The sequence below is a fragment of the Anolis carolinensis genome, chromosome 6, assembly GCF_035594765.1.
Source record: "Anolis carolinensis isolate JA03-04 chromosome 6, rAnoCar3.1.pri, whole genome shotgun sequence".
NCBI classification, from domain to species: domain Eukaryota; kingdom Metazoa; phylum Chordata; class Lepidosauria; order Squamata; family Dactyloidae; genus Anolis; species Anolis carolinensis.
The window spans coordinates 37006769-37019585 of record NC_085846.1 but is presented as its reverse complement, the minus strand read 5'-3'; the positions used below and the strand labels follow the sequence as shown (position 1 = coordinate 37019585).

The 12817-nt window shown below is 38.9% G+C and overlaps 1 protein-coding gene across 7 annotated transcripts in view; it reads right to left on the bottom strand.

Annotated features, from left to right (window-relative positions):
* fmnl1 (formin like 1) overlaps positions 1 to 12817 on the bottom strand; it is a 98116-nt gene that overhangs the window by 49260 nt on the left and 36039 nt on the right. For 6 of the 7 annotated variants that reach the window (XM_008113236.3, XM_008113234.3, XM_062957612.1 and 3 more), the window contains exon 2: positions 667 to 750. In XM_008113236.3, the coding sequence (XP_008111443.2) occupies positions 667 to 750 (84 nt within the window). Of the gene's footprint in view, positions 1 to 666; positions 751 to 4256; positions 4276 to 12817 lie in introns of those variants that run through there. The other variant, XM_008113239.3, reaches the window with a different exon arrangement.

Sequence of the window (12817 nt, the reverse complement as noted above, 5' to 3'; positions counted from 1 at the left end):
TTTTTGACATGATAATCTCAAAGCAATCCTATCACAGGGTTTTCTTGACAAGATTTGAGAGGGGTTGCCTTTGCCTTCCTCTGAGATTGTGAGATTGTGACTTGCTGAAGGTTACCCAATGGGACTGCAGTCCATCTATCAAACCACTACACCACAGTGGCTCCTTCTAATTACAGCAGAATCCTTAGATTGCTGAAGAAACCACCATGTTGTAAGGAAGTGAACCTGCTGAAATGAAATGAGAGTGGTGAACCAATACATCCCACAATATTTTACCAATGGAAACAGTGATACATTTATAATACCCCTTGTTCTCACTGCAAAATCACTGCCCAGTAACTCTATAAAACACACAGCATATAGATTTCCACAGTAGCAACTGCATTAAATCTGTTGCAATAGAATCAGCAATATATCCTGCCCCATTTTTAAGACTTACAAAGTTATTGTGACATAAATTTTTATGGTCCAAACCAACTTCAGAGCTATGCAACGTTGATGCTCTTTGTGGAACACAGACTGGAAAAAAGTTTCTGGACTACAACTCACAGAATCTTCCAGACGCACTGGTGATGCTGGCTGGAGGATTTTTGGAAGCTATAGTTCCAAAAAGCAATGTCTTCTGAACACTTTGTAGATAATTCAAAGAACACCTTGGTTCCTTACCTGATCACAGATCAACTCCCATTTCTTCTCATTGTCATACTGGCTCAATAGCTTCATTTTGTCTGGTGGCAAGTTCATAGAATTCTATAGGACAAGAAGAAAGAAGGAGAATTATTACATAGGCAATGGCAATAACACTGCAGTCTTTCCAACATTTCCAACTTAAAATCTATTGACAACAGGAAAAAAAGGGTGCTATGTAGGATAGAGCTCATGTTAGGTGGGAGGAAAGGCACCTACTGGTATTTCATTTGTTTTTTTGCTTTAAAAAGAGAGAGTGCTTCTGTTTTAGTCATTTTATGCAACACTGACATTATCTGCTCACACATTTATCCCACAGAAATGAGATATGTCTCCGAAACCTTTGTCAGCTGTCCTGATTTATTTCAGGAGTAAACCCATTTTAAAACCCTCATTTGCAGTCATTCTGGAGTTTCTGTGACAATTGTTAGCAAAGCTCTTTCATATGTAAATTGTCATAGCACTATGGTTTGTTTTGGAAGCACAGTTTGCGAAGTGGTTGGTAAAGGTATGTAAGTCTGCTTCTCTTGCTTCACTACTTATCTACACTATGAGCACTACCATTTCTTAACTTATTTACTTAGGCGATCCCTCGTAGTTCGAGGATGATGGTCCTCCAGTCGTGGGGTCCTGTGGGTGGGTTCTTAGGTGGCTGAAGAGACCTATTCTTGATCTGCATGTTCTACCGCAGTGAGGACATTGGTTTCCAGGTAGAAGGTGGCCCCAGTCAGGGTTGGCTTGATGAGCCTTCCTCTTGGCACGTTTCTCCTTTAAGCCCTCTATTCGTGCCTCTTCGAACTCCGCAGCACTGCTGGTCACAGCTGACCTCCAATTAGAGCGCTCAAGGGCCAGGGCTTCCCAGTTCTCAGTGTCTATGCCACAGTTTTTAAGGTTGGCTTTAAGCCCATCTTTAAATCTCTTTTCCTGCCCACCAACATTCCGTTTCCCGTTCTTGAGTTCGGAGTAGAGTAACTGCTTTGGGAGACGGTGATTGGGCATTTGGACAACGTGGCCAGTCCAGCAGAGTTGATGGCGTAGGAGCATCACTTCAATGCTGGTGGTCTTTGCTTCCTCAAGCACGCTGACATTTGTCTGCCTGTCTTCCCAAGAGATTTGCAGGATTTTTCTGAGGCAACGCTGATGGAAACGCTCCAGGAGTTGAATGTAATGTCTGTAGACCGTCCACGTTTCGCAGGCATATAGCAGGGTTGGGTTGGCTTTATAAATGAGCACCTTGGTATCTCTACGGATGTCCTGATCATCAAACACTCTCTGCTTCATTTGGAAAAATGCTGCACTCGCAGAGCTCAGGCGGTGTTATATTTCAGTGTCAATGCTGACTTTTGTGGAGAGGTGGCTGCCAAGGTAGCGGAAATGGTCAACATTTTCTAATGTTACACCATTAAGTTGTATTCCTGGCATTGCAGAGGGAGTAGCTGGCACCTGTTGGAAGAGCACTTTGGTTTTCTTGATGTTCAATGAGAGGCCGAGCTTCTCGTATGCTTCTGCAAAGGTCTTTAGAGTGGCTTGTAGGTCTTCTTCTGAGTGCGCACAGACTACGTTGTCATTGGCATATTGGAGTTCTATAATAGATGTTGTGGTGACCTTGGTTTTGGCTTTCAGTCTACTGAAGTTAACTGGATTTCTTAACTGCTTCAAGGGGAACTATATCTTTATTTTAGGATACCTCAAATATATTCTCCTTGTTGTTTCATCAATATTTGATAAGAATTTGGTAGGAACTTAAGATTTTGGTAGCTGGCACTACTGCTCTAGAGCCTGCTTCACTGTATTTACATTGTTTATCCAGCAGTTCAAAACATTTTTATCCAAACATGCCTGGGCATTAGTCATTTTATTTCCTATTGCTCTGAATTTTGATCTACATTTTAATTCACATCTTAAAATCTTAACCTTCACATCTTAAACTGGAGTTTTAATATAAAATCTTAACTTCTGCATATAAAGTCAATTTAATTTCATTATACATTTATTGTTTGTCACCTTGACCATTCCACATAAGAAAGCAGAATATAATGTTCCCACTCTCTCCCAGCAGTCAGCATGCCATGGCTACTGAGTATACTCAGTCCTTATTGAGCTGTTTTGGGTGTTTTCCCCATCCCAGGGATATTTGTCCTAAAAATATGTGCATTTCCCCCAAAGCATACTGATTTTTCTTTCTTCTGTATGGATGGCAACATTTTATCTACATAAGCAATGATACTTCTGTCTAGACACCTAAATTGCATGTTTATAAAGTATACACAAAAACATACAGTATTGAGACACCTTTGAATATCAAAGTATCACTATTTAGAGATTATCTGATTGTGTATACTATACTGATTCATTGCAAGAAGAATTTTTATACAAACTGGATGGTTTGATTGCCTCTTAATGTCCACTCTAATTCTATGATTCTTTGACTGCACTGTTCATTTGTAAGATTGCTGAATTTTAGATATTTGCCTGAAATGATCCAAGAAAAGGATCATAAATACTTTTTTTGTTTAGGCTACACTACACATTTGATCTTAGTCAAAAATACGAGAATCAGGTGTTTAGACCTGGGTGCCATCTCCAAGATGTCTCATTATGTATATGCAGATATTCCAAAACCTCGAGAAATTCAAAATTCAAAACATTTCCCATCCCAAGCATTTAAGATAAGAGATACTAATGCTGTACTACAATATTCTGACTAAAAGGGACCAACTGTAAGGCTCAGCAGGTCACTTAATTTATGGAGAAAACACAATAGGTGGATATGAATGTATTTTCCTCGTGTGTATATTGTAATCAAAGGGGGAGTTTTAAGAATGTAGGAAGGAATCCATTCTTCTCACTTAGAAACCAATAAAAAGCAAAGTTATTTCTAATGCTACTAAACACAGAGAGTCATGAAAGAACACATACAGTACAACCCTAGTATCCTGGTACCTGCAGTTTCATTTATCCACAACCAACAAAATACATCTTCCCTGTGTATTTTTTTTGGGTACTTCAGAGTGATTGCATCATATTCTTGGACCAGAGGTCCTTCATTTCAATATGGTTTATTATTATCTACAGTTTCACATATCTACGCAGAGTCTAGGAACATATCCTCAGTGGATATGAGGACTGTACTGTTGTATTCCTAAAATGTGTCCGGATTTTTAAGCTGCTTCATCTCCCTTTTGTCTCTTACTGATCATTAATATAACTACTGTCATAAGAACAGTACAGTGTGATGTTTGGAAAGTCTGACTGGGAGATCCAGATTATAGTCTCCCCAGAGCCAGGAACATCACTAGGTGGCCATGAACAAGTCACTTGCTTGCAGCCTGACCTACCACATAGAGTTGTCATTGTGGTCATAAAGGGAGGAGAATAATCATGTGCACTGTCTTGAAGTCTCTGGACCAAAGGTGGACAGAAATGTAACAAAAAAATTGAATAAATGCAAACAACTCTTTCTGAGTATAAATGTCAATCAAAGCCAAATGCAACAGTTACCATCACCACCCAGAGATTTCTCTTGTATCCACCACTACCATCAACAAATTACTTATTCTATTACTTACCATTCGAGGAGTAGTATTCTCCCCTTGCTGTATGGCATGCTCTTATGGTACAACAGATTGGGAATTACAATTTTTAACAAGCGATGAAGGAGGAAGGATTCAAAGGGAGGAATAAAACACAAGACAAAATTGTGACTTGTCCATCCTGATTTAAAGGTACATTATGATACCATTATTGCAACCTGAAATGTTACTAAACCCAAGCCAAACCTTTCCTTGGACTAATTTGCTGGAGTGATACAATCTCATACTACTTTCCTTGGACTAATTTACTATACAAGCTGCTCTATGTAACTTGAGTTATGCTACTCAAGGGACTCAAAGCAAGTTGTTCCTAAGCCAGAATTTCCTAATAACACGAATACTTGTGGATTGTTATGCTTCCCTTTTTGCTATGACATACTGGGATAAAAAGGAACTCCTTGGCTCCTTGTGACCAAGAGGCCTGCTTGCTTGGATGAAATCAGCATATATTTAGAGATTATCTCAGTAGCAGGAAGTTGCATGCCACCCATGTGCTAGGCACTTGCAACCACAGTTGCTCAACCCAGTTCTTCCCCACTTCCTCCTACAAACGGTGGTAGTTTAGAATTCATTACAGGCAGAAGAAACAAAGCAGGATCAAGATTATATCCAGGCCAATTTTTCAGATCTGCCCATTTGTCATATGCAGGCTTTCTTTCTTAATGACAAACGACATCAAACTATGGACATTTGTTTGGTTACTCTATAGCTAACGACAGTATTCTGGGTACAGATTAAACTTTTGCCCACTTGATGATACAGATTTGCCAAATCCTCTACTCTAAATGGGAGGAATCTGCTTTGATTCCCAGTTTTACCCATTATCCTGATGAATATTACATGTCTTGAACAGTATCATCTTCAAAGTAAGCTGACTAACAGAAAATCTAAAGAAAATTGCAACATTTTAATTATTTCTTATGAAACCGAAGCCGATATATCAGAAGCAGAGCTCCTTGCAGATAGTAGATGCTTTCCATATCCCAAACTGGGCTAACCTAAGGACTGGAGCTATTGTGGGGTCAATTTCTAGATTCCATCCTAGATATGTCTTGCAAAAGGAAACGGTGATGTAGGGTACTGAAGGCGACTTAGTGGTACAGCAGAAGCAACAGGGATACATTCTTGCTGTCCAGTTTCTGGTGCAGGCCATCTCTATCTCTGAATCAGATCTGAAGTCAGACTAAAAGTGATCTAGACAGTCCTCTTTCTAAGAAACTTTCTCCTTAGAGATTCAATGTAGTCAGAATGATTACGAGACACAGATTTATCAATGCTTCATTAAGTTGTCTAGAACATCTTGATAACTATCTGTGTTGGTGATTTTGATAACTACTTATGACACTGAATGTCATGGTTGTATACTTACTCAGAATTATAATTGTTATTATGTTATTTATTTATTTTTATCCTGCTTTTCTCCCAAGAGAGACTCAAAGAATTCCACAACAGTTGATTTCATTGGGTGAGAGAGCAAGAAAAATGTAATTCTATGCTTTGTCACATTCAACCATGATTTTATTGACTTTGATCATGTTTTGATATTTTCCCTAATTAAAAGGTCCTCCCTCTTTTCCTCAGAAATGTTCCAACTCCTAGATATTTTTCTGTACCCTTTCCAGCTCTACAATATGCTTTCTGAGATGGGATGAGCAGAACTGAACACAGGATTCCAAAAACGGATGCACCAAAGATTTAATTATGGACATTATAATTTATGATAATGGTATTTCTATTTTCAGTTCCCATCTTAATGGTGTCTAGATTGGATTTTGTCTTTTTCACAGCTGTCATACAGTGAGCTGCCATCTTCAATGAGCTCTCTGCTGTGACCCTAAGATCTCTTTTCTAGTTAGTCACTGTCAGTGCTGGTAATGTAAGTGTATTTCAGGCATTAGCATCCCCCCCCCCAAATGTGCATCACTTTAGACTTGTATACAACCCCATGAGCCTTTTTGGTATGATCCTTTTCGGTATACTCTGTGGTTTTTAACTTCTTGGAATAATTTGGTGTCTTCTGCAAACCTGACTGCTCATCAGATAATTTATAAACAAAATCATTGCAAACATTACAAAACATTGACCTCAATACAAATTCCTATTTTCTTCTACTTTATGGACTGCCTGTTTATTCCTATCTCTCATTCTATTCTTGTACCTTCCATCTTTCTTCCGGTCCAGGAGGGTGAAGTCCTCCTTAGAGATATTCTTTAAAACCCAAAGAAGACATGTGGACTTACAAGGAGCTAGCATAGTGTAGTGATGTAGATGCTGAACTAGGTCCAGCATCAGGATTTCATTCCCACTCAGCCATGGAAGTTCACTCAGTGGCCTTGGGCAAGTCACATTTTCAAGCAAGTCCAAAAACCCCTCTTAACAAATTTTGCCAAGAAAATCTTATCATAGTGATGTCTCAGAAAGACCCCTCCCCCTGAAAATTATGAATTATCCCCTGATATTACATTTGGACATTGGTGGGAAATTCAAATTGTTAACAGGGAACCCCAAGACTGAAGAGCTGAGGAACCAGGGAAGATCTACAGCAGTTACTAGCACCAGTGGATACTTTGACTCCAGACACACTTTTATGAAATACAAAATAACTACTTTAATAAAGCAGTGTCAATGTAGCCTTATTAGTCTCTTTTTCCTATCTCTTTTTGTCTGCAACTGCCAACAGATTGCCTAGGCTATTGTGCAGCCACCCTAGCCCCGAATGGAACCCCTCCCACTCCTCTTTCCTCACTCCCGGTATCCTTAAAGGCCCCGGTATCCGCTGCTGATGGCCCCCGTATTCTCAGGTCAAATGGGACTGGGAACCTTGCGTGTGTGTTTTAATGTTTTATGTTTTTATGATTATATAATACTTTTGGAGCCATGGAGCCAATACATGAACTGGATCTGTCTTGTGTCTTCCTGGTCTTCACTTAAAGGACTCATTATCATATGGCACCCACCCTGAAGTTGGGAGGTTCTGCCACTGTTCTCCCCCATTGCCAGTTCCCCTTTCCCAGGGATGGATCACTAAATCCCATCATTCTAGACAATATAGTGACTCGTTCAACAATGGACACTGGTACCATGGGTGTCAGACACACTTGATGGATCACTCACTGGATGCTTTGAAAGATAATAAATCCAAAGGACTTGATGGCTTTGCTTTGTTAGTCTTGAGACTGAGACACTATTGCCCACTTACAAATGAATATTTACCTTTGTTCCCCATAACCATCCCACCCCGGTCGGCCATTGGAGGGCCACAAATCTGCACTGGAAGTGGGGAAAGCCCTCTGATTGGCTGTCGAATGCCGCAGTCCTGCCCCACAGAGGGAATCCTCCCAGCTGGCCATGAAGTCAGCACCCGTTCTGCCAGTCAGCGTGAAGCCGAGCCTTCCGAAGCAGGCGTGGGAAAAACAAAGGATTGCATTGTATTAAAATGTATGGGTTTTTTTGTACAAGTATGTCAACTTCTTTCAGCAGCTTACCACTGCCTGTCATCTTTTCTGGCCAGATTGAATAAAGTACTTCACCAGCTGAAGCAGAAAGTGGCTTCTGCTTCAACTGGTGAGATATCTTCAATTGGGAACTTGGGGCTCCTCTAGCCTTTTGTCTTGCCAGGCATGGACTCTGCAAGATCGGTGCTGGATCTCATTACTCGTTAGTTAGATCTCAGTATCTGCCTTCTGGGTTTTGCTATCCACAGTCCAGATTTCACTATCTGCGACCTGCTCTAAATTGCTCAACATCAATAGCTTTTAAGTTGCAAATAATATGAAGGCAACAACAAAGCTTTTTAAAAACTGGTCAGGGACGTTGTTGAAGTTACAATTGTTCTTTTTCTTCTATAGGAGTTCTGTCTGTACAATTTCCAGAAATTTACTCAAAGCAGACATTAAATGCCCTGTAATTTCCTGGGATGCAGCAAATCCATTAAAAACTTATAAGATGGTTTTTAAAAGTTTGGGTAAAATGATTTTCTAAGGCTTACTTGGAAAATTTGAACACATCATGGAAAATGAAAATAATGTTTCTTCCTATGGTTGCTAAAAATGATTAAAATTGTTTTTATATAACCAAACATCTGTAAATGACAAATAGGATCCTCTATTAAGTAAAATCTCAGGCTACAGCACATCAGTCATTGTGAGGAAATGGATATTGCAGCAACTAACCATTAACAGTACATGACAGATAGGCAGACTACAAACCAAAACAGCAATCTAAATTGAGTCTCCAAGGCCCTACATTGACTGCTTCACAATTGTTTATCCATAGTGGGTTTAAAGCTGACATCCTTCTATGGCATCTAAATGGCCTTGGATCTTGGGACCTTGAGATCTTGAAAGCTGCTAGGAATTTCCATCTAGCTACCTGTTACTATAGCAACCATATGAGCTGCCATATTGAAAGAGACTGGTGATGTTCAAGGTCATCTTACAACCCCAAGAGCAACCCATGTTATAGCAGAATCAATAGGGCTCTTCCACAACAAAAGGAAGATTCTCAATGAATGCATTACAGAGGAAGATTCTGGAAAGTTCACAACAGGGAGAAGTGGAATGTATAACCTACATGTGTTATTATTTCAGGCTCATATTAGGTTTTGGATAAGTCTTATAGAGGGTTCTTCCTGCAATATTTTAAGGTGGGACTAAAAATGGGCAATACTATATTCAAAACCTGCTGTGTGCAAAATAACACCAGTGCTAAGTATATCACTTACCTCCTAGTAGTTTCATCAAACTATAAATCTTGAGTATACATCAAAAGAAGCATAAGGGTGACCAAATGTCTTTCTCACTTCCGAGAGGACAGCAATCTATTTAAAGGGCTCTTCAGTCCAAATCTAGTTTAACAATCAAGAATCATTAAAAAGGGAAGAGAGAGCTCCTCTATTGATAGTTAACATCTGGACAAACAGAGTAGGCACACAAGCCATTCAGTCAGCAATGCCTTCAATAATTTTAAAAGCTTTCTCTTTAACATTAAGGCAGGAAAGAGGGTGGAATAAGCAACCTGATCCTAGAACAAAAGTAAAATTCTACTGTACGCATGTTGTCTTTAGTCTACTTCTTTACACAGGAAGGACCTTTTGATGAACCCATTTCAGTCTATTCAGTTATAGCACTATCATTCCACTTTCATTGTCATGGCTTCAACCTGTGGAATACTGGGATTTGTAGTTTAGTGAGGAATGGAAGCACTCTGACTGAGAATTCTGAAATAACTGGGATGTTTTAAAAGCAGCTGAAAAAAGTTCAATTGATCGAAACTATCCCTGCTAAATTGGAACAATTGGAAGGTCTATTATATACAGTTGATTCTCCCGGAATTGTTATTGAGTAAACTGTTTAAATTTTCTGAAGTAAACATTGTAATTCCCCAACTCTGAAGGACTATTAAATAACAAAGAACAATTCTGAAAAATTTGAGAGAACTAGGCGTTAGGTAAACTAGTTTGGGAATGTAAAATTGTTGGCTGCTTAACATATTTTTATTTAATTCATTCATAATCTAATAATATATTATGAATGTTAATGATGAAATCGCAACATAACCCAACCAGCAAAACAAAAAAATTCAGTTAGGTTGCTTCTTTTTTGTGAGAAAATTTTAACTTACTTGATTTTAACTAGTCAATTCCCAAGATTTTTTTTAATTGTATGGGGAATAAAAATGTGAATCATCATTTGGAACTGAATGAGAATTTTGGAAGGAGAAAGAGACCATTTTAAGAAGTTGCGTGAGTCAATTTAAATTTATGAGATCCCATTTCAAAAACTAAGCAATGTCACATATTTACCCCCACTGAGACCCCTTTCACACAGCTGAGTAAAATCCCATATTTTCTGCTTTGAACTGGAATATATGGCAGTATGGACTCAGATAACCCAGTTCAAAGCAGATATTGTGCTATTTTCTGCCTGGATATTCTGGGTTATATGGCTGTGTGGAAAGGCCCTGAGATCCCAACAAGATTATACCTATGTGTATGATCAGGTGCCTCCAAGTTGCCCAATAAGATTATACCTATGTGTATGATCAGGTGCTTTTCACTTGTTTATATCCATGGTCTGCCAAGACTGTGTCTCCAGCAGAGAGTGAATTTGGAATCATCACAGCGACTATGTTAGATTTGCTGTAATGTAATGTTGGATTTGCTGTAATTGCCTCTGCACCCAGACTATGTGCCATATTCTATAATTGTCTCTTGAGCAGCATGAGACGTAAAAGCCTATGCCATTCAAAAGAAGACCAATTTAATTCTTTTCCAAATCCACTTGAGAGCCCTCAGATCCTATGATCCTTTTGTAAGGACTTTACAAATGGCTCAGAGCAGTGCAGAGTAGGGACAACTTCCCTGCTTCACCCATTCACCCATCTCAAAGCAATCTAAATCTGTTTGTTTTGATGTGAGTTAAAGGAACATCAGACAGCACCATGACTACCTGGAGAAAACTATGTCAAAATTTCATATTCCTCAAAAGCTGCATGGGATAGTTTTCTTTAAGGCATGCAACCGTGCTTACAACATCAAGTAACACTATTACTAGGTGAGTGCCAGTCTCTGCTTGGAGTAATAGACATGTTCCATGTCCTCTTTACATCTTATGTAATATGCCAATGCAAGATAAAAACCTGCAGTAGTCAGCCGTATTGTAAGATTGCTTGTTTGCTTTCAAGTAATTTTGACTTATGATAACCCTAAGGTGAACCTACTATGGGTTTTTTTGACATACTTGTTTTGGAGTTTACCATTGTCTTTCTATGAGGCTGAGATAATGTGAATTGCCCAAGGTCACCTTGTGGGCTTCCATGGCCAAGTGGACATTCAAACCCTTTTCCCTTGGTGTCCTAGTCTAACATTCAAACCATTACACCAGACTAACTATTTTGCTGTATTATCTCATTATTTTAGTTAGAAGACTACACCAAGGAGATTTGTCAACATCTTTGCATTCTGGTGCTTAAAAGATAAAAACCAGTAGGTTCCTGCAAGAGTATTACCATTGCTATGGTTGAAAATGACACAGAGTTTTGCTTTTTCCCAGGAAGATGAATTTGTTAACCTCCTGCGGAAATTTATTAAATAAATTCACTAGGATGCAAGAAAATTAATCTCTTCCTGAGGATTTACTGTTATTTGGCTTTAGGTGATGTTGATTATTTTTGTGTTATATGTGTATGAATGCTGCATGCTCTATAAAGAGCGGCACAAATCTGTGGAAGCTCCGTTAATTATTTATTGCTTCTGTTAAAGAGTGATTCCAGTATATATGTTCATAGTAACATTGAGGAAATGTCTATGTTGCTGTGACTTATTTATTGGGGAGTTTTCTGTATAGTTGGCAAAATATTTAGAACAATCTTGATGAAGAAGAAGCTGGGTAGGAGGTTTCTGACTCCTGTCACTCACAGGTGAAAATTTAGTCTAAGGTATAGGACAAGCCTCAAAAGCATCCTTGCTTTCTAAGAGATCTTACCTAGAGCCTGTGTGAGACACTATTGTGGTGCCCTCCCTCCAAATTATTTGTTTTTCTTGAATTTTGCTGAAATGAAGCAGAAAATGGTGCATATACCACTCATTTTAGTCAAAATGATACTCCTAGCTGGAATAGAAATATTGGCATATGAGGTTTTAAAAGCCCTCAAATACCCATCCCTTTCAATAAAAGTACAATAAAAATATAGTCAACAACAATATGCTATGCTGGTAAAACCCTAAGTTTGCTTGCTGATTCCTATCAGCAGAATGAATTGATACTTCATTCTGCTAAATCATAACTCCAGTTTTCTTTACTTGGTTAAAAAAAGAAGCCCACTGATATCATTTACTATGGACAACACACCGTACTTCAATGAAGGCCACATTATATCCACAAAAAAAATTAACAGACCTCACAGTTCTCATAATATTCAGTTAGCTTAAGTAGGTTTAAATTGGGCACTACCTTGCTGAGCAATAGAGATCTACTAAACTTCTAAGCATGGCTTTGCACTTAGGTTCATTTTGAGATGATGCTACATGCTACCGAAGTACGTTTGCGTCACTTTTTAAGCTCTATCATTTCCATACATACCAAATGGATAATGAGGGACACTGCCAGGATGAAACAAAGCCTCAAGTGAAATAGTAATTTTAAAAAAGATGTTCTTATCTGTGAGGTACAATTAATGCCAGACATCAGTTTATGGGCGGACCGGCAATGGGGGGGGGGGGGGGGTGGGTGGACGGGTGGACACTTCAGGTTGAGAATCACATTGTTCTGGGATTTCTTGTCCCAGAAGTATACTGCGATTTACTGTCCCATTCTTCTCTATCAACCATGCTAACTAGTGCTACTTCAATCTGTTGTCTAAGAACACCTGGAGAGCCACAGGATTTTTATTTAAGCCTTTAGACATGATATTTCAGGTTTCTTGGATCAAATTGAAGTTCTTAAAATTCAGCCATCAGTCATCTCTAATGCCATCTGCTTTTGAAGATATCAAAGAAAAAGTTTAAGGAAGTCATTGAAAAATAGGTGTCCCCTATT